General features: G+C 48.7%; 1 protein-coding gene and 1 long non-coding RNA gene across 5 annotated transcripts in view; one reads left to right on the forward strand and one right to left on the reverse strand.

The window, feature by feature from the left end:
• MIPEP (mitochondrial intermediate peptidase) overlaps positions 1–22,542 on the forward strand; it is an 87,039-nt gene that overhangs the window by 40,848 nt on the left and 23,649 nt on the right. For all 4 annotated transcript variants that reach the window (XM_032496441.1, XM_032496442.1, XM_032496443.1 and 1 more), the window contains 2 exons: positions 5,892–5,966; positions 8,792–8,911. In XM_032496441.1, coding sequence (XP_032352332.1) covers positions 5,892–5,966; positions 8,792–8,911 — 195 coding nt within the window. The remainder of the gene's footprint in view (positions 1–5,891; positions 5,967–8,791; positions 8,912–22,542) is intronic.
• Positions 6,853–21,276, reverse strand: LOC116668602. Its single transcript, XR_004325807.1, has 3 exons — positions 20,908–21,276; positions 20,216–20,217; positions 6,853–6,863 (listed from the first exon to the last, which is right to left on the reverse strand). It is a non-coding gene; the product is annotated as an uncharacterized LOC116668602 (long non-coding RNA).

A 22,542-nucleotide genomic window follows, 5' to 3' on the forward strand; every position in this document is an offset into this window, starting at 1 on the left:
TCCCACTCACAGGTCTTTTATTCATCCCGTTCTCCCGGGCGGTTCCGGGAACCGGCAGCACAGTGCTGGTGTCGAACGGAAGCTGGAACGTGGTTGTTACTTGCCTTTATCCTGATTCTTAAGGGAAACGTCTCTAACGGTTCAGGCTGCAGAGACGTGTCTGTGGTGCAGTTCTGGCGGAGGCGTCAGGAAGAGGCAGTTCCTTCCTGCTCTAGTTTGCTAAGTTGTTTTTTTATTTTTTTGATCATTGAGTTCCTGCGTCTTCTCAGACCACGTCTGCACCTCTGGAGGTGGCTGGGTGGCTGTCACTTCCCTCTGGCGGAGCTGTGAATGCTGCCGCTGACGTCGGGCACCTCGGGTTCCGGCGTGAAGGATTTGGGTCTTAACTCTATGGTATCTGTTTCATACGGCGCTGGCTTCAGTGACCACTGCGTGCTGGGGGTGGTTTTCACATCTGTGTTGATGAGAGATTCGCTTGGGTTCTCCGGGTCCTCTCACCCCTGATGGTGTTGGCAGTAAGTGTGTTCCGTTTCACGAGGTGGGTTTTGGGGAGCTCCTTCTGTCCTTTACGAGCACTTGTATGAGATTGTAATTATCTGTCTCTTGAAACTGTCAGAATTAACTTATAAAACCATCCTGGGTCCGTCATGTTCTCCGTGAGAAGAGTTTTAAAGGACTGGCTTCCTCAGTATCACGGGGGTCTCTGGCCTTTTTGTCTTCTGAGGTTTTGCTCACTTGTAATTTTCTAGAAATTAATCCATTTAATCCAGGTTTTCAAGTTCACTGGCATAAAGTTATCTGTGGCATTCTTTCCCCCTTCAAGGCCTGCCACATCTGTGCTCGCGTCCTTTCCGTTCCTCCCTCTGGCGACCTTGGTGGAAGGCGAGTGTTGGGCTCAGCAGCACTGACACAGGACTGGTGCCAGCTCTGCTGTCCTCAGTGTTTTGTTTGTTTCAGGTCATTCGTTTCTGTTTTTCTGATTGTGCTCTTTCTTTTGTGTTTTGTCCTTCAGCTTTTTTCTTTTTTTCCCATTCATTCTTTCTTCTGTGGTGGTCCTGAGGATTGAACCCAGGACCTCGTGCATGCTAAGCACACACTGTACCGCTGAGCTGTACCCCCCGTCCCCCCGTTTCTCAGGTGGACGCTTAGAGCTAATTAAGTTTGTCTTCGCTGCCATACGGGCTTACACTTCAGCGCTGCAGACCGTACACGGTGTGAGCAGTGCTTTAACCGCAGGCCGCAGTGCTGTTGTGACACGTGTCTAACGTTCTGATCTCCGTCGTCACTTCCCCTCCGACCAGGGCGCTGTTCAGAGGCGCCGCGCAGCACTTCTAAGCCCTTGCGGAGGAGCCGTCTGTCATCTGTCGCTGCTGTGTAGCCGTCTAGCTGTCTACTCCAGCCGCTGCCGACCTGCTGCCTTTGGTGCTGTTCTCCTGCCTAGCGTGTCATCAGCTTTTGGAAGTGGTCTGGGGCTTGAGTTCATCGTGTGTTTCCTCATTGTTGGGCTTGGGGTTTCATGCACTTCTGTTAAGCCAGCCTTTTAATTAGATTAGACCTTTGGTACATAACTAATTTTTGTGATCTAGCCAAAGTCGAGATGTAAGGCTTCCACTAGGGTGATGGACATGATTCTTTCCCTTTACTTTTGTGTTTTTTTAAAACTATTAACACTTTATTTAGAGCAGTTTTAGGTTCATAGCAAAACCGAGGGGGAATGTAGAGATGTCTACATACCCCTGCCCCTCCTCCATTAGCCACTACAAAATATGTATCAAACAGTAAGTAGCAGAAAGTAACATTTATTGTTCTGTGTGTTTTTCCTGATTTAATTGTCCAGCAATGTGTGAAGCTGGCACATAGTCACCCACAGTTGTAGAAACAGGCTCAGACAGGCTGAGCAGTTTGCTAGAGGTCACCGCAGTGACAGCGGGGTTGGTGGGTCCGTTAGTTTCACGTCAGAACTTCCAGGTCCCGTCAGAGTTGCGGACGTCCGTGTTACAGCATCGTGGGGGTTTTCTTTTTCCAGTTTTTCCTGGTTAAAAACCCCTCAGTATCGTAGGAAGTCGGCTTACACAGTACGTCTCACAAAAGAGCAGGCCTGTTTCCACTGTAGGTGCTCTCGGGACAGCGGTGGCGCTCTCATTTTGGAGCCGTTACGTTGCATCATTATGAGGTTCAGTTTGTGGCCTTCATTTGTGACAGGCAGCCCGAGGCTAAAATTGCGTAAGATCTATTTCCGAGGAGACATACAGGCTTGTAATCAATTTTCTGTCATTTTCTCCAGGAGGGATGAGTAAGGATTGAAGGTAAAAATTACAGTGCAGCCGGCACGAGCTTCGTTCTGGCAAGTTGATGTTGTTTTGAAACTTTTCCTATTTTCAGCTTTCATGCGTCTCAGTTGTGTCTAGACAGGACCGCTGCACTCGGGGCAGAGCCAGGTCCGCCCCGGCCCCAGCACCAATGCAGGGGGCCTGCCTCAGTCACAGAGCTCGCCTGAGGCTTCCTGCTCTCCTATAGAAAATACAAATCAGACACTTAGAAATTAAAAACCAGTAGCTCCACACGTCTGTCAAAATTTCTGGTCAGTCAAATTGAATAATACGTGCAAAGTATAAACAAGGCGTGACTGGAATTGTTTTAGCGAATGGAAGCTAGATCTCTGTCACACCTTGAAAGGTTCAAGGTTGAGCCCTGTGAAGCTTTCTGAAAGCCACGTGACTTCTGTGTCTGCACTGTGGCACGCCTGGGACACCTTGTCAGCTTTCCCGAAGGGTCTCATCTTGTATCATCTTAGCTTGTTGGAAAACCACTAAAAGTCAAGGAAGTCAGGTGCGATGTTACTTGCTGTGGGTTTAGAGCCGAGGTTCTGTCTCTGGGCCTGGGCGGCGTTTTCCTTGTGTCGATGATCTGCTGCCCGGATGACTGATCAGCGACCAGGCCGGCGGCCTGAGACTCGCTTAACCCAGCTGCTTGCCCGCTGGGCACACGTGCCGGGCAGGGCCCGGCTGCTCGGGTCCGGTGGTGAGGGGAAGCTGCTGACTTGGGGGCTGGGTGGCTCGGGGCGTTGTTGGCTTCCTGCCTCCAAAGCCTCATCTGGTTTGGATGACCACGTCTCAGCAAGCTGGTGTCTTTTGATCCACCACCTTCCCAGGGATTCCCAGGGGTGGGGGAACGGGCTGTACCAGAGTGCCTTGACTCTTCCACCGTAATGCACTTCCGCAGTGGCGTAAATAAACCAGATACTTCATCACAGTGACTTGGCTCCATCAGAATCGGAGGCTGAAACTCCTCGTGTAACAGTGTTTCCATCAGGCTGGCGAGGTGGCCGGGTGAGAGGCGTCTGGCACACGGATGACGTTTCCTGCTTTCAAGTTAAGCTCCCGGGGAAACGTTCAGAGAATTCCAGTGATGCCAACTTCACTAAAACACTTGCACTTTTGACGGGATTTCAAAAATCTGACCCAAAATGTGCTTTCTGAATAGAAGAAAATCTATTAATATTTTAATATTTCTGTTCCTGTGCACGGTCAGCCAGCCCCACGGCTCTGTTTATCCCGAGAAGATAGCACACACGGCCTCCTTCCTCGCGAGGCTGGGCCCACAGGAGGGTTAGCTGTGCTGTGGGGCACCGGGGGACCTGTGGTCCAGGCCAGGACTCCGTGGCGGGGGAGGAGGCCGCCGTCCCAGTCACACACCTGCCCGTGTGGACACAGCGGGAGTGGCATCTAGACACGTGCTCGAGCCGAGACTGACATTTCTTCAGATCAGCCCGTACTTTAAACAAGTTGACTGAACAACTGTCACCTCACTGAATCTTCGTAGTGGTTTTTGGCAGCGGTGTTTTTATCCTTGTTTTACAAATGAGGAGGCGGGATACGAGAGGCTTGCTGCGGTCAGGAAGCAAATGTGCAGCAACAGAAACCGCCAGTGGGCAGGGAGCGGCCTGAGAGGAGGTTATTTCCAAGAAGCTTCCAGATCACACCATGTCAGCCGACCGCCCCGCGGAGTCTGGTTGGGGCTCCAGAAACTCACATTTGAGCCACAGATACATCAGTGGATTTGGATGAATATGTTAACCAGATGCTAGAGATGGCGACGGCTCTCAGCGTCCAGCGGGACGAAGGGTGGGGGCGCCCCTGCTGCCCGGGACCTCGGTGGGTCTTTGGGGGCTGCATGGAGTCTTGGCGTTCGCTGCTGGCCGGCTGTGCTGTTGTGTTCAGTCACACAGAACCGCATCCCCGTTCTTCAGAAATCAGCACTGCATTTTTGTTTCTGAACAAAGAACAAATATAATTGTGGAAACACTCATACTGAATTCTTAAAATACGTTAGGACAAATTAGGTCGCCGCAGTTAGCTCTGGGCATCATTATGTTCTAATGGCAGAAACGATAGTTCCACCCTTCTGTTTGTCACTGGGGGTGCCCTCCGGTTCCTGTCTACATTTTATGGCTGGAGTGGACCTTGTAACTAGCAGTGCCCTCCCCACAGTCATACACGGGGCGTCATTAACTGAGACGGTGAGTGTCTTTCAGACACTGAAAAAACGCCAGCGTCTGAATTCCTGCGTTGCTTCACCTCTTTGTGGCATCTGGGCATTTCCTTACGTGCGTAATTTCACGGTCATCCCCTTCCCATTCCTGGCAGCAGGACCTGGGGTTGGCTGCTGTGTGCGGCGGGGCGCCTTCCCCTCGGGAAGCCCAGAAGCCAGCTGACTTCAAACAAGGGCTCCTTCAGACCCCGAGGGCTGCTAGAGACCAAAACTGCAGGTGTTTTGGTAAAAGAAACTCAGGCCAGGGGGTAAAGTCTCTGAAGTAGAAAATTCATTCAGTAAATATTTTGAAATAAGTTTGCATTCATGTTCTCAAACCCTGGTCAGAATAATTAGCCTTTGTTAAGGGATATAGATGGTTTCAGAGAATCGTTCTATTTTATTTTTCATTTTTTTTTAATTTAAAAAAAGGGAAATATTTTCTCTTTTCAAACTTCTCCCACCACCCCGTCCCTCTGCGTCTGCTGTCGGCCCCCCCTCACCGCCACCGCGCACGCACACACACAGTGCCTGGTTCCCCTCCCAGCAGACAGCTCACACTGACGCTCGCTGGTGGTCCGTTTATACGAGCGTAGCGCAGAGTGACCTTCCATAGGTCTCTGACATGATTTGTTTCTCTTTCGCCAGGCTTTCAGCTTAATTTAGATCATAAGTGGAGTTGTGTTGGATGGCAGCTGTCTTCGGTTGGCCCCAATATTACCGATGTTAAAGTAGACTGAGGCTGACTGAAGTGCCTCTGCAGCTACACTGTCAGCTGCTTCTGAGAGAGCGCGCAGCGTCGTATGATCAGACCTGCTTGGTCTCGGGGAGGAAGCCTCGTGGTGTGGGGACGTGGCTGTGCTCAGTGTCCAAGCCCTGCCTCTTTCAGGTTGGAAATGAAAGGAAGGCGCGGTTCGCTGTCGCGGTCACATGCGGGCACGTGGTGCGGCGGCAGTGCTGGCGCACCCTGGCCTGTAGTCACTCCTTGACGTGCTCCCGCCTCCTGTCGTCAGTCACGGTCTGCTCTTCAAGGCCAGCGGAGCACTTGCCCGTCTTTCGTTGGTAACAAAGGAGCAGAAAAAGCATTAACCTTTCCTGAGGTTGTAATGAGATTTTTAAAGGTGAAGGCCAGTGTCTTAGTTCCCCACACGCCTGTGTTTTCATGTACAAACTCCTACTTGACAATTAAGCACTTTTTAAAATTAAATGGAATGTATTCATCCTTTATCTTGTCGATGAAAGTATTTCAAAGTTATCTCTCAACCATAATGAAATTCTATTATTTTTTACCTTCCAGCCTCAAAAGCACACAGTGCAGTGACTGGTCAGTTTACTCACACGTGCGTCCTTCTGTTTTCAAGGTGCTGCCCAGAAGCATGGTGTCTCGTCTTTGCGAATCCAAAAAGCTCTGCGCCGCGGCCGATCTGCAGCTTCAGGTGCGTGCGCGCCTCTGTTCTGAGCTCTCCCAGCGGGCTTACTCAGCATGAGTGCGCGCCGTGAGACTCTTGCCGGTGCTGTGCGTTTATTCCAACAATTATGCTTCTAAAACGTCTTTCATCTGAGTTCAAAGAACTTGACCGTGACTCATTCAGTCCTCTGGCTCTTCTCAGGGAGCAGGTGTCACGCAGGGTTATTTCCTGTCTTCCGTCGGGAAAGTCAGAGCTTGGGAAAGTTCCATGACTTCTAAGTCGTACATTTTAGCAACCAAGTTATATATTTTGACTCACATTATGTCTTTTTATAAATTTGTGTTTTTATTAGATGTGAAATTTAAACAATCATCATTAGTTTTCTGTCACTTTCAAAAGCCAATTTCCAGGTTTCCAGATAAAGACTAGGAACATTTTGTAAACTGTCTGGATGACGGGGCCACATGGTGCCGGATGTCTAGGTTATTTGTCATTTCTGAGTCCATTTGTGGAATTCTGCCTCGCCACCAGGCCCAGAGAGTGATACGGACACAGCCCAGACACCCATCCTTCGCCTCAGGCACTGGTCGCTTTGTAACGACCCAGTTGCTCATTCAAAAGTGTAGCCACTGTTTAATCACTTCAGAGTTTTATAAAGTTCAGCCTCTAGAAAGTAATGAATGAGCTCTGGTTTTTGTGTACCTTGAAATACACGTTTCAGTGGAAAAAAATGCATGGTTTAGACAAAACCATGAGTTTACTTTCTTCAGTGTCTCTGTCTCACACAATTGAAAAAGGATTTCTTTTTTTTATTTTTTGGTGGGGGAGGTAATCAAGTTTATTTATTATTTTTAGTGGAGGCACTGGGGACTGAACCCAGGACCCTGTGCATGCTAGGCATGCACTCTACCACTGAGCTAGACCCTCCCCCCGAAAAAGGATTTCTGAATTATTTGAGAAGGTTCACGTTACTTGGCAGAAGTGTCTCGATTTGCCGCTGTCTGCAGTGGAAGCTGTCCCACTTTGCAGGGGCCTGTGTCGTGTCAGTTACTCCAGTGATTTTCTATTAAGACGGAAAACCGGCCTTCCAGTCCTCCCACCCTCCAAAAAATAAGGAGAAGGGAGGGAAGGGGGGCGAAGAGAGGCTGAAAGGTGGAGGGAGGGGGGGGACTAGGCAGTTCCCGCAGGAGCTGCTGGGTGCTGTCCCTTCACACTGTGGTCCTCTGTGCAGGGGGTACAGACAGGTGGGCACAGAATGAATTGTTTCAGATTTCTAAGTGGCTATAAACAGTGTTTTAAAAATTGTGGGTATTTTTTTTTTTTTTTTTTTTTTTGCTGTGCATTATTTTAAAAACAGCCCCTGTTCTTCTGTGGCCCTAAGTTTCCTGATCCCAGGCAGGCATGACCCCTGGGGAGTTGGTGGGGGGAGCTAGGCTCAAGCTTAGAATTGTTTGGTTCATCAGCAAATCAGCAAGAAATAGATGCACATTTAACTTATTTTGCTGTTTTGATAATTTTTTTAGAAGGTCATTCTAGGTTTATGTCTTTCACTTGTGAAAGGCATAACTGAAGGAACGAAGTACCTGAATTCTGATTTGTTTATAGTTTGGGGCGAAAAAAACCCCACCCTAGTTGAGGTTAGAATTTAAAAATTTCAGTTCCTAATAATTTATTCATTTGGAATGCAGGCAGGATGTGGGCGGGTACTTCGGGCTCCTGCATCGCCCTTGTGTGTCGTTCCTGGGGAGTCTCATACGGACACAGATGTGTTCTGTACGTGTTCAGATTACCAGTTAGAGAAAGCAGTGTTTATATTTAGGAAATGCTGGTATTTTTCTCGGAAAGGTTTAAACTTGACTTTATAATTTGGAACCATAATTCCATATCTAGTTGAAGCCAGAAGTTAGAGGTCATTTAAATTTTTTCTTTTATCCAGACTAATCCTCACTTCTCTCAAGTCAACAGCTGCACATTCTCTACAGATTCCATCTTTGAATCAGAAAGATACATATCAGAAACATAACCACACGACAGAAGTTTTCCCGTAAAACATTTTCTACTTTTCCCGCTTCAGGTGAAAGTCAGACAGCATTAGTATTCAAGCCAGCTGTTGCAGTGACAAAGCGCTTTATCTTTACTTGAGGTTGTCTCTGCAAAAGTTAGGTTGTAGGACTTTAAGCAGCAGATTTCATGTTCAGACTCTTTCTAGTGCTTTATTATGTTCCCATGGCCTCTGTCCACTTCTCTCCTGGTCACCTCCCAAAGCCAGGGTTGCCTGCACGGTGGCCGCTGCCGGGTGCCTGCCCCCAGCTCTGGGGATCTGACTCTGGCCTGGCCCGAGACCTGACACCTGTACAGCCCTGCTCCCCCGACACCGGGCTGCTGCCCCTGCCTCCCCCGGCCCCCTTGGTCACAAAGCTAGGACTGGACCACGTCACTTCTCATTTGATGTGTATCAGGATTCCAGGAAGAAGCCAAACAGAATTCACCAGATCCAGGGGGTCACCAGTTATGACTTTATTTTTTTGTACTTCCAGCTATATATATATATATATATATATATATCCAGATACATACATATACATGTAGTTTCTGTGGTCACAAATTTAACTCACTATACTGTATATAAAGAGTACCTTATAGAGGAAGTTCAAAATTCTTTAATAACCTTAATCGTGAAAAGTTTGAGAGCTTTCCTTTTCATCACTAACATGGTCTTAAATGTGATACAAAATACATCTCAAACTGTGTACACATGTGTGTGAATGTGTCTCGCTGTGACACTCTTCTCCTGGTGCACGTGTGATGTCTGTGAGTGGTACCAGACTCAGCAGGTACTGTCATCCGTCTAGGTGTTCTATGCCGCTCTGGACCAGGTCTACCATGGGCAGCATCCCCTGAGGAGGTCGACCACGGACATCCTCAGGGACACCCAGGAGAAGTTCTATGGCCTGCCGTACGTCCCGAACACGGTGAGCCTGGCGTTCCGACCCTGCGTGTGCCATTGAATCTGTCCAGTTGTGACCCTGAAGTCCTCTCCCTCCCGTGAGGCTTCCTGCGACTGTGGGGCAGATGCTCTGGGTGCCTGGTGCTTCACCGCCCCCAGCCATCCGTCCACGTGTGCTTATTTCCCTCCTGCCAGCGGTGGGGGGCGGGGGTGTAAACAAGGCCATTGGCGTCATTCTTTGTGCGTTATTCTTCTGTAAAGAGAAGAATAGCGACCTGAGACCATCCCCACTGCAGAGGCAGTCAGCACTGAGTGAGGACCTCGCTGGCTCAGGGGTTTTGACGTGTGTGGCATCTCCCTGTGTCCAGTGCCCTGTTGGACAGAGAGCTGGTGCATTGTGACCCTTTGCTGAGTACTAGATGCCAGACTCTAGCAAGTGGCTTTGCTGGAAAATCTCTCTCACAACAGCCCTGTAACTGGATGGCTTCCCATTTTGGGGGCCCATGTTGAGGCTGGTCCCCATGGTGTGTCTCGCTGGTGGCCAGGGGGGCAATCAGCGACGGTGCTGGGATTCAGACCCAGCCCCAAGGTCGAGTGTTTTCACGGCCCAGAGACCGGGGAGACTGTGGTGGGGTTCCCACAGGGCGACAGTGCGTCTCCGTCCTTCGGGACCTCAGGTCAGGATGGAGATGCCTCAGCATGGCTGCAGGTGGCTGCTGGGGAGAGGGCCTGACATCGTCCCCCCGTTTCTCAGCTCTGTTCCTCTCCAGGTTCACCTTCTCCTGGAGGCGTGGTGGCCACCAAAAGGTCAGCCTTCATCTCTTTCCAGCCTGGCCGTCCGCTGGGAGGGGAGCTGATTTGGAAGTGCGCTGCAGGCCGCAGCGCGCCCAGTAAGCATGGTCTGACTTGTGGTGGTGCTGGGCTCCGGCCCGTGCTGGGCACAGAGCGCCAGTTAATCAGCAGATAGAACCGCCCGCTGGGCCTTGGGGCCCTGACCGTCACGCGTGTGCGGGAGGGGCTGGCACGTCTCAGACAAGTGAAGAGCTGGAGTTTTGTCTTCCTCATGACCCCCCCACCCCGGCAGTTCCCATTGTCTCAGACGCGTCGTCGTCTGGGGCGTGGACTGCTGGTCACGCTGCCCACTCTGACTGTGTGTGTCGTCCCGCTGCTGGGTGCTGCTCTGTGTGTGGGTCATCTGTGTGAGGGAAGCTCTGTAACGATCAGAGCGGCCTCCCTGTTCATCGGTGTGCTCACTCATGATAGCAGTGCCTCGATTCTAGGAGCGTCCCCCAGTTGACAGAGCGATGCCTGATTCACGGGCTCTTGTGCTTGCGAGGTGCTGCACTCATTTTACGTTCTTCTTTGCTTGGCACTAAAATCCATGTGACTTAACTCCATGTAGTTAGAGCATGACCAGAAGGCAGTAAAGGGGTCCGATAAGCTGGGAGGGGCGGCCACAGAGCATCAGTGGGCGCGGCACCTGTGGCTTGAGGGGCTGTCCGTGCGGGAGGGGTGCACTTGGTGAGACACGAATGCAGGAGGCGTGGCTGCTTCATGGGGCAAGGGGTGCAAAGGAGGGTTCAGTTTGAGGTGATGATGGAATGCGCAGGCTCCTGTGAGTGACTGGACCCACGGGGCCGGAGCACGGGGCAGGGGCGTCACTCGCCCATGGAGAGAGGATGCTGTGCGCTCTGGGCAGGGACGGCACCGAGCGGGAGAGCGTGCTGGGTGGGATGAGGGGACATCCCGGGGACAGCCGGGAGGGGTGCTGGAGCCACGGGCACCCACTGTCAGCCAGTGTGGGTGGGGAAGAGCTTCGAGCTGGAACAACTTTTTTTGTTTCTCCTGCTACAGCAGTGTAGTGCTTTGCCCTCTGCTGCTATTTTGGGGTTACACTGACTGTATGGCAGCTTGGAACGTTGTTTGTAGAACCTCTCTGTGGCTGTGAGTTCTGAGTTCCCGGATAACAGAATAATAAATAAGCCTTTAGCATATGGCTTACATGTCATTTGCGGGCTCCCCAGCCTGAAATTGCTCGAGTCTTGGAACAGACTCTTCAGCTGATGCTGCCTTGTCACAACTGTGTGCGCGGAGGAGAGTGACCTCTGACTCACCGGTTGGGAGGTGGAGGCAGCCAGTGGCGAGCCGGGCTGTTGGCCCTGTGTGCCCGCCCCGACCAGCCTTCCGGCAGACCTGGCCGCGGGGACGGGCGGCGGGTGGGGGGGAGCACTCCTGTGCCGGGCTTCACTTCAGCTCCTCGGTGGTCTCCAGAGAAGGCCGCTGACACCGCCACCTGCCATGAGACGATGTTGCTGCGCACAATGTTTGGCTGTTAAGACCTGGTTTATTGCTGCTGGAGTTTATTTTCTGTCCTGTTCACTTAACAGTCCATTTTGAAGAACTCCTTTCTTCAAAATATATATGCGAGTGTGGGTAGAAATCCAGGTAGATACCTGGCATTTGTGCCTTCAAGCAGATTAAGAATTACGTTTTTATATCTTTAGTTTTAAATGCATATTTCAGAGCTTTTCACGGGCGATGCCACAGCCCGTGACGGTTGTTCATGTAAGATTGCGTCTTGGCTTACTGACTTTCGGTGGCAGGAGGGCTTGACGATTTTATTTTAAAAACTGTAATTTTAGGTTCACTGATAAAACTCCAAGATAGGAAGTACTGACTGTTGAGTGACTTCCACCCTCCAGATTAAAAGGAGATCAGATTCTTTCCAATTAGTTATTTTTAAAGCAAGCCTGGTGAGAGGAAGTGGGACCTCACGGGGGTCTCGATCTGGACATGCGAGGCCTGCTCTCGACCTAGGTTGTCCCTGCCTCCCACTTGCTTGGATGTTGGTTCACAGAATGGCACAAAGGTCTCTTTTTTCCGTGTATAAAAAATACTGTCTGCTAAACAGTACAGCTGGACCCCAGAGTGGTTAGAAGTGCAGCATTCTCTCTCCAGAGAATGCGGCTTAGGTTATTTGGTAAAAATCCCCATTTCTCCTCTGGAGGTTGTTCCCCTGGGGGAGCTCTGTTTCCTCCTATTCTTGTGCCCTGGCTCTTGTACAAATGAAAACACTCTCCTGGGAGGCAAAGGCATGCCCAGGTGGCACCGTTTGGAGGATCTGTTGTTGCTAAGCAAATGTTCAATTAAACAAAACAATATTTATTTTTGTCTTTATCCCCAATACCGAGACCATATGGTGCATATCCAGAAGAACCTAAGTGGTTAATTGCATGTTAAATTCCTTTCCTCTTGGGCTGCGTAAACAACTGAGAAAACATTTACCTTCTCTGTCATGCTGGATTTATTTATGACTTTGTAACTCAAACACAGAAGTGTTATAAATTGAAACTTTAATCTCATGATTGACTCATTTTCTAAAAATTTATGTGGTTTCAGTTTGTGGGACAGCTGCAGCCCGAGATTTCACTGATTTAAAACTGAGGAAATTACATGACCGCCCGGCTGTTTTTATAGCAAAGCCCTTGGAGCCACGTCACTGACTGTCATTTTTGCCCTGGTTTTCATGACGAGTGCAGCGCCCTTTTTTCCCCTCCTTTTTCTGTCTGCAATTTCACATAGGCTAGAGATAATGAAATAAAAACCCAGGCTATTCGTTCTTCACCAGGTAAACGTTGCATTTTAAACAAATATAGGTGTGTCTTTGAGATTTGAGGCTGTTTACATTTCCCCAGAGGCTTCCGCCCTGGCGACTCCTGGGTGAGTCACGATCCGGTGCGCCGTGATTGTGGGCAGGACGCGTGGAGCTCGGTGCCGGGTGTCGGGGCCCTGAGGCCTCGTTCCAGCGGTTGTCACCTCGTGTGTGGGACCCGGGCGACCAGCCCTGTGGGGAGCTGACGCGCGTCAGCTGAGCGATGTGGGCTTCGCACTTGACTGCGTGCGAGCCGGGCCTGAAGCGGTGAGCGCAGAAGGGCTGCAGGTGCAGTCTCCCTCCCCCTCTGGCCCGTCCCCGCCCCCAATCACTCCCAGGACCACAGAGGGGACTGACCTCTCAGCTGATGCGCCTCCCCCTCCGGGAAACACCGCGCTTCACCTGCTTGTGCCTCACGCGGAAGCTGTCATGGGACCTGCACTCCTGTGTCGTTGGTGACCTAGGGGAGAACAGTCTTTGGAGCCGAGGGAGCAAAGGACAGTGCGTGGGTGTCAGGAGAAAACAGGAGGTGCTTGGAGCCGGGGAGCACGGGCCGCTCCCTCATTGTAGTTTGTGTGTGAGAAATAACACACACAGGCCGGAGGGAGGGCTCTTTGAAGACTGAAGAGACTGATGCCGGAGAGCGAAGGGGACGGGCCGGAGGGGGTGCGGGAGAGGGCAGCCTCGGTGGGAGTGGAGACAGAGCAGCACTGAGGGTCTTCGGGAAGGAGGGACCCCAGCCGCGCCGGCGCCAGAGGAGGGGACAGCCCTGTGGGATGGCCGGGGACCTGTGGAGGTAGGATTCTCAGCTGAGACCCCGGTTTCTGTTAGAACAAACAGTGAAGGGGGTGGTCAGAGACAGATGACAGTACAGGTGCTTTGCTGACAGCGGAATTTCAGAAAGCAGTGGGGAGAAGAGGACAGAAGGTGGGATCCCAGAGTGTTGTGTGGCCCTGGTAGCGCGGGGCAGACGGCGCTGCTGGAGCTGGGGGGCAGCCCGTGGGGGCCGGCCGAGAGGGGCGGGAGCTGCGGGGTTTCCACGCTGTTTGCAGGGTGGGGGGTGGTTCTCCCATGTGTGCGTGTGCGTGTGCGTGTTCGTTCCTGACACTCCGGGCAGTGCAGAGGCAGGATGCCCGCAGTTCTGTGTGGAAGCTGAGAACTTAGGTCCCCACTGTCTTTTGTCTCTAATGTTTCCCGAGGGTCTCTCTGTCTGAGGCAGCCACACGCAGGGCAGACAGTGTGCTGAGCCGGCCCGCAGGGGGCTGCGGCCCCCCTTCCGCAGGGGTTCCCTGTGTGCTGTCCGTCCTCTTGCCCCGAGACCTGCCCCCCAGGCCTGATCTCCCAGCCCCACTCAGGTTCGAGGTTCTGAACCCGCTCTTCAGACCCTGGGAGGACTGCAGGCAGCCCCGTGGACGTGTGCACCCGTGTGCACCCGATGCTCTGTCCGTGAAACACACCCCTGAGGGTGGGGCCCTGGCAGTGGATTCCCAGAGCGCGCCGCAGAGTTAAATCAGATCGCTTTCCCTTGACAATCCTGATCTGACTTTAATTTCTGCCAGCCTGATAGACCACAAATACAGTAACTTATTTTTGCTTGTAATTATTTTATTACTAGTAAGATCAACGTCTTCCTTGTGGTATGTTTCCATCTTTATGGGGGCGAGGGGGTAAATTATTTTTTGTCATTTTCTCATGTTCATCTTTTTATTTTTGTAGGGATGTTAATCTTTCATCCATTTTGTAATAAATCCCCCATCTTGTTATTTATCTTTCAACTTGTATAATTTCTAACCTTCAGAATGTTGTGTTTTTGTTCGTTTGCTGGATGGTGGTGGTGGCTTTGAGTTAAATCCGTCAGGCTGTTCTTGCTGTTTCCTGTCACGCTTGAAAAGAGCTTGCTGGCCTGAGAGTATTTACACTTCTGTCCATATTTTCTTCTAGTACTTTTATGGTTTTATTTTTAACTTTTACATCTTTGATGATTTAAGTTTATCACAGTGTAAGGTATGAGATTTTTTTTTCAAGATGTCTCTCGGTTTTATTTTAACTTAATCCCTGTGAATGCTTCACAAAAACATACACATAGAAGCAAATAAAACTATACAAACTAAATATCCAGCAGATACAACAAGTAGTCAGAAGGTCTAAGATGGACAGCTGTTAGGTGGCTGATGAGGTTGTTTGCATATTTTAAACAATCAACTTGTAATAAATAAATACTTTTAAAACATATAAAAGAAATTGGTAATCTGTAAAACAGTTGAATGGGTAGCATGCATTGATCAGCACACAGTGACCAGTAATATTTATTGAGTTCAAACTATTTACTGTTGTAAACATCAAACAAAAGCATTATGGAATCTTAACTGGCTTTTACTTTTTCTAATTGGTTTTTGAAAAATCCACTTTCCCTGCTGATTTGGAAAGGCCTCCTTTGTGAGAGGCTGAGTTTCACATGGAAGACCTGTGTCTACTCACTTCAGGCCTCCTGCCCGGGCTGGACAGCCATTAGTGGAGTTTTTTTGACGGTCGGTTGTTTTTTTGTTTGGAGCAGGGATGCCCCTGCTCTGTTGCATCGTCTTCCTGTGCCGTGTTCCTCTGACACGCACCTTAGACATCTTGCTAAACGTATTCCTGTTTTATGATTTTGGGGGGCTGTTGTGAGTGGGTCTGTCACCCCCTCCCCACCATTTCTGTCTGGTTACCATCGGTACATAGACAGTTCGGTGTTCTCACTTTGTGCTGCCCCTTTTCAGTGTGTCTGTGTCCCTCAGGTCCTTGACTGGTTCAGGGGCTCAAACTCTCACAATCATGATAAACGATGATGGAGAAGTTACGCATCCTCGTTTTGTCCACGGTTTCAGTGGAGTATTTCTGGCTTGATCTGTGATCGGAAAGAAAGACAGTACGTGTGTTGGAGAGCCCATTCCAGGATGAAGAGCCGTGCACTCATATTGTGAAGGCCAGAGGGAGGAAGTCAGGTGTGGACAGGCTGTCGAAGCTGGAGTTCAAGGTAGGGGTTACCAGCATGAGAGACAGAGGGCCCCCTCCCCAGGGGGAGGTGGCCTCCACGTGGTGGATGCTGCTGGCACGATGTGGTGCAGGGCCCTGGACTCAGACCCTCAGGCGGCTGTGAGGACGGAATGAAAGAGTGCGCCTCGGAAGCACTTAGCCCGGCGCCCGGCACGGTGAGCACAGACCAGATGTGAGGTGTTCTTGTCCGTTACTGTGGTCAGTGTCGCACATGATTATCAGAAGAGGGGCTTTAAGTGATAAAAACAGTGTGTGGGAAAGATGCCTTCGTCCCCTGCACGTAGGGTGGGTTAGAGCAGGCGCAGCAAAGGGACCGATTAGAGCAGGTGGGCACCTCTGTGTGCGAGGCTGATCCCTGCTCCGGGAGGGCAGCCGTTCTCCAGGCCCGAGTCCCTGGAAAAATGCGCCCACAGCCGCTTTCCTGAGCACCGTTACAGCAGGTTCGTGGCCCTGTGGCAGCTTTCCATGAGCAGCTTATTCGTGTCTGAGGGCATTTTCTCTTGGAGTCGTTCACACGTGGTTAGCAGGAACGCGGGCGCCCCTCTGTGGCTCTCTTCACACACACTGTCTTCAGATCCCTGACTGAGTGACGATGCAGTCACTGTCCACATGTGTGTATTTCTCAAGGTCTCAGGGAAGCTTTGAAATACTTGCTGATTTATGGAGAGTGAAAAGTGAACCAGACTTTCTCAGGATATTTAGAAAAACTCAGACACTTAAAAGCTAAAAATCAAACAATAATTGAAGTGATTTATACAGTTTCAGCAGTAACTTTTTCCCACCTAAGCGAGAGCACGGGCTACACAGCCCTTCTTACTCTGCTCAGGCCTTTAAGTGGAAGCGGGCAGTGTGGGGGGCTCTGTAAGTCAGATGACAGCTGACATGTGTCTCGTAACACGATTTCTAACTCGTTTCCCCTCTTAAAGCTGAGGACGTCCTCTACAATATGAACCCGTCTTGTGTGGAATTTAAATAAAAGGGAATAAAGAAGTACATAAAAAGACTTGGGCTAACACTGTCCGGCACAGGCCTGAAGTAGAGCGACTGCCTGGGCGCCTCTGAGATGCGAGCCGGCCGGCTGGCCGCCCCCGGCGTCAGGGAGGGGCAGGCACCCTCGCTGTGGTGGACAGCTGCGGCCGCTGGTCCCAGGAGGCCACAGAGCGCTCCCACCCTGACGATTTTCATGACCTCTTATTTGAAATAGTTTAGCCGTAAGTTGCAAACGTTGTCTTCACGTATCCTTACCCCGCTTCCTCAGGGATAATACCCACTGTGACCCTGGTACCCTGTCCGGTCCGGGCAACGACACTGGTGCCGTCCAGGGTCATCTGAACGACTTTCACGTCCGGCATTTGCTCGTGACCAGGACTCCTGAGTGACAGGAAAGTCACCAAAGCTTTAGCTAAACCACTGAAGCGCTGAGTGTGGGCGGCTGCAGGGAGACCCCCACCTCTGCTTCCCCGTCGGGCGGGGCCCAGCACAGCTCATCACCATCTCGAGCTTCTTCATTTGTCCTTATGTCCTTGGTGTCTCTCTTTATTTACCATAGCGCTGATTTTCTGGTCTGTGTCCTTGAACTGTTAACTCACTGACTTCCAAGGATTTTGACCAAACCCATAGCACAAAATGCATTATGTTATGGTCTTTTTACAGAAATTTGTTTATGTGCCTTTAGGGGTGTGAGTGTGTGTAAAACTGAAGCAACAGTGCGGAGACTAGACGCTCCCCTCAGCGTGTGCGGTGTGCTCGTGTTTTCTGTTTTGTTTTTTAAGTGCTTGTCACAACCTACTGCACTGACGTCACAAACCACTAGTAGAAAACGGCACCACGGCTAAAAACCACCATGTGAGCTTCTGTCGCCCCATTATTTTGCTTATTCCACCTTTCTTTTCCAAGTCAGCTGTAAACCCTTTTCAGGTGGAGATGCTTTACAACTAAACAATTCAGAAAGAAAACCACTCCCGCGTAATCGCAGCACCGCCATTTCTCCTCCCGTGCCACGTGTGTCAGTTCAGTTGGCAGACACCATCTTTCAGGAAGGATGGGCACGTGCGTGCGTAGAAGATGACGTAACGCAGTCTGGGATGCTCTGTTCACGGCTGCCCTGGGGAGTGAGAAGTGGCATTTTATCTGGGCGTGGTCACTTGTAACTCAGATTCCGCCCCAGCCCGTGTGGGAGGAGAGAGAGGGACACGTGATGGAGGTGGGTGCAGAAGGCAGCAGCCTGCGCTTACCTGATGGTAGGGAGAGCTTGGTGTGGGCTGTCGGTGGTGGTGGGAAATCGGGAGGTGGGGGCGGCTGTTCGTGGTGGAAAGTCAGGTCAGGATCTGGAAAATCAGATGCATGCTTCCTGTTACATCTGCGCAGAGGCTTTTATGTGATCCTGGAGGGAGTAGGGGACCTCAGAGGTCTTAAGTTTGTGATCAGAGTAGTGACATGAGCAGATGGAAGCTGAGGGGAAAAGTTCGTGTTTCACTCTGGAGCAGGCGTTGGAGAGAGGGGACAGAGACTGAGGGCGGGGAGAGAAGGATCTATGCAAGTAATAGGTGAAAAATATAAAAACGTAGTGAACTTACCATACTCTTAAAAATAATCAGTTTTTATTTGTAAAAATAATCTACCTGGTCATTTTGATAATGTATTATTCTCTCCTATCTCAGTAGTGTTTTCACAGAGTCTTTTTTAAAAATGTGTTTGTATCCAGCGTTTCGGCTGCTTCATGCAGGAGGGCTGCTGGGAGCGGCAGGCGCGCCGCGTGGCAGAGCCCAGGCCCCTCCAGCCGGTTCCTCCGCCTCTCCTCCACGGGCTTCGGTTGTGCTTCTGCGCACTGTTGTGCTGGGAGACCGCCTTCGTGTTTTTACTCCCTCCTCTTCCTGCTGTTTCTGGTGTGGTTGGTTTTAGTTTTGGTTTTTGACGTTTACAATTGCATGTTTATCACCAGAGCTGATGCTGCTTCTTTCTTTGATTGTGTTTAATGAAGGCAACTTTTTTTTGGTTACAAAAATAAATGCACATAGAACCTGTCCTAAAGGTCTTACGAGCCAGGCAAGAAATGATGAGGTTCTAAACCTGGGCATGGATGGTAAGCACGTATGTAAGAGAAAAAATATAAGAAATACACTGAGGTAAAACTGTCAGGATTTGAGGACTGACTGACTCTTCTCTAAACACTGTCTGCCATCACCACTTAATATTGTATTATAGGTTTTATCCAGAGCAATTAGGCAAGAAAAAGAAATAAAAGGCATGCAGACTGGAAAGGAAGAAGTAAAAATATCTCTTATTGTGAATGACGTGACCTTGTACATTGAAAATCCTAAGGAATCCACAAAAATTTAGAGTTAATAAACAGATTCAGCAAGGTTACAGGATATAAGATCAAAAACAAAAGTCAGTTATATGTCTGCACTCTAGCAATAAACAACCCCTAAATTAGGAAAACAGTTCACTTTATAATAGCACCAAAAAGAATAAAATACTTAGGCATAAATTTAACAAAACAGTTTAATACTTATATAATGTAAAACCATAAAATACCACTGAAAGAAGTAAAAGAAGACCTAAATAAATGGAAGTATGTCCTGTGTTCATGGACTGGAAGACTTCTTGGTTAAGGTGGTTATAGCCCCCCCCCCCGCCCGATTGACCTGCAGATTCAATAAATCACTGATGAAATCTCAGCTGCCTTTTTTGTAGAAATGACAAGCTGATTATAAAATTCTTAACAGAAATGCAAGGGACCCAGAGTAGCCAAAACAATCTTGAAAAAGAAGAAAGAGGTGGGAGGACTCCCATTTTGGATTTCAAAACTTACTGCAAATCTCAGGAATCAAGACTGGAATTTTGAGAGTGCAGTCACCAAAATGGTGACCTAGGAGACCCCAGTCGTGGTCCGCCAACGAAGACCAACAATTAGAGAGCTACCCATGAACAAAAACCGCTCCAGAGAGCCCTGGAGTCCACTTAATAAAAACCTGAGACCAAGCGCACAGGAAGAGCAGGCAGCCTCTCTACTTCATCACGCGCCCCCGCCCCGTAACTGAAGACCTCAGTAGAGAGCTTCAGGAGGCTTGCCCAAGCAGAAGAAGGAATCAGCTGGAAGACAGATCAATCGAAATTATCCAGTCAGAGGACCGAAAAGTACAAAGAATGAAATCAAATGAAGAAATCCTACAGACTTAATGGGACACCATCAAGAGAAGTGATGCGTGCATCACTGGAGTCCCTGAGGAGAGGAGAGAGGGAGCAAGGGGGAGACAGTTTGTTTAAAGACAGAGTGGCTGAGAACATCCCAAACCTGAGGAGAGATCGGACTCCCAAGCCCCTGAAGCTGGCAGGTCGCTTTAAAATTTCAGTCCAAAACAGTTTTTTTTTTCCCCCAAGATACCAAGATAAAGAATTTTTAAAGGAACAAGAGAAAAGATGTCTCTCATACAAGGGAATCCCATAAAGTTTTTAGTGGACTTCTCAACAGAGACCTTACAGACAGGAGAGACTAGGATGATGTGTTCAAAGTGCTGAAAGAAACTGCCAACTAAGAATACGTTACCCAGCAAAGTTGTCCTTCAGAAATGAAGGTGAGATAAAGACTTCCCTTATAAACGAAAGCTGAAGGGAGTCATCACCACTGACTCCGCCTTACACAACTAAACCTGAAAGGAATTCTTCAAGCTGAAAGGAAACAAGGCTAATTAGTAACAGAAACATAGGAAAATATACAAAATACTGGTAAAGACAAGCATACAGTCAGATTCAGGAAGCCCTTTATATTGTAATGTGCCGTTAACCACTGAACTCTAGTATAAAGGTTAAAAGACAGAAGTATTAAAAACAGCCTTAGCTACAATAATTTGTTGATGCACAATATAAAGAGATGTAAATTGTGACATCAAAAACGTAAGGAGTAAAAGGGTGAACTTTCTGTGATCTAAGTCAGATTGTTTTCTGTGTAAAATAGACAGTTATATCTATAACATGTTTTATGTAAACCTCAGGGTAATCACAAAGCATGAACCTACAGCAGACTCACAAAAGATAAGGAGAATGGAATCAAAGCACACGACTACTACAGAAAGCCATCAAATTACAAAGGAAATCAGTAATTAAAGAACAAAAGGAAACTAAAAATGAGCCAGAAAAACAATAAGATAGAATTAAAAAAGTCCCCGCTGATCAATAACCACTCTAAATGTAAGTGGACTGAATGCTCCAATCAAAAGACATGGAGTGTCTGGAGGATAAAAAAAAAACACAAGACCCAACAATATGCTGCTGTGAAAGACTCACTTCAGCTTTAAGGACACAAAGGCTCAGTGTGAAGGGATGAGAAAAGATACTCCATGCAAGTGGAAAACGGGAGAACAGGGGGTAGCTATGCTTAACCACACAAAAGAAACTTTAAGCCAAAAATGGTAACAAGAGACAAGGTTACTACATAATGATAAAGCAGTCAGTCATCAAGAAAATATAACTCTCATAAATACACGTCCCCACCATCAGAGCACCTCAGTGTGGTAAGCGCATACTAACACATCTGAAGGAAGAAACAGACAACCATATGATAATGAGGGAATTCAGTACTCCACTCTCACCAACAGAACGATCGTTCCGACAGAAAATCAACAGGAAAACGGTGGACTTGAACTATATTTTATATCAGATGAACCTAACAGATACATAGAGAACATTCCTTTGAACTGCGGCAAAATAATGTGTTCTTCTCAAGTGCACGTGTGACGTTCTCCAGCACTGGCCACATGATAGGTTACAAAACAAATCTTAGCAAATTTAAGAAGACTGAAGTCATACCAGGTATCTTTTCTGACCAAAATGCCATGAAACTAGAAACCAACAACAGGAGGAAGCCTGGGAAATTCACAAATACGTGGAAATTAAACAACATACTCCTGAAAAACCAATGAGTCAAAGAAACCAAAAGGAAATTTTTAAAAATATTGAAACAAAACTGTAAGCACAACATATCAAAACATACGGGATGGTGCAAAAGCAGTTTTAAGAGGGGAGTTTATAACCACAAACACCTACATTTAAGAAAAAAAGAGCTCAAGTAACCTAACTTTACACGTCAAGGAACTACAGGAAGAACAAAAAAAGAAAACAAAATTAAACTCAGGATTAGCAGAAGGGAGGAAATAAAAATGAGAGCAGAAATAGAGACAAAAAAGACAGTAGGAAAGATCAGAGAAACTAAGCTGGTTCTTCTGAAAAGAGGAAATAGATGACTGTTAGTTAGACTTAACTGTTAGACTCACATGGTACTACAAATGAAAGAGGAGACGGTTACAGCTGATAGTACAAAAATGCAATGGAGCATAAATTATGAAAATTATACATGGATTTGGACAATGTAGAAGAAATGGATAGATTTCTAGAAACATAGAACCTATCAAAATCGAATCATGAAGAAATCTGAAATCTGAACACACCTAGTAAGTAAAGTGATTGAATGAGGCATCAAAATTCTCCCAGCAAACAACATGCTACGGCGTGGATGACCCTGGCAGTGTGCTCAGTGGAAGAAGCCAGACACAAAATGCCACTTATTATAGGCGTCTGTTCATGTGAAACGTTCAGAACAGGCAAGTCCATGGAGACAGAAAGTAGAAGGTGTATCGGGGGCCAGGGGGAAGGAGAGTGCAGTGTGGGCTGATGGGGATGGGGTTTCTTCTGGGGGGTAATGAAAATGTTCTGGAATTAGACAGTGGTCACGGTGGCACAGCTTTGCGACTAGACTGGAACCTGGCTACTGTTGTGTGGGATGAGCTGTCATGCCCTACAGTAACCTGTAGATCTAGAAGGAAATATAAGGCCATCGGTTCGTTTCAGCCTTAAACAAATTGCTCACAGCTGACCCTTCTGAAGATTCCACCTTGAACTTTCAAACTTAGGAAATCTGAGAGGAGAGGAGCCCAGGGCTCCTGTCACTACAACGTTGTACAGAATGCTTGTTG

The sequence above is a fragment of the Camelus ferus genome, chromosome 14 (assembly GCF_009834535.1).
Source record: "Camelus ferus isolate YT-003-E chromosome 14, BCGSAC_Cfer_1.0, whole genome shotgun sequence".
In the NCBI taxonomy this organism is placed as follows: Eukaryota; Metazoa; Chordata; class Mammalia; order Artiodactyla; family Camelidae; genus Camelus; species Camelus ferus.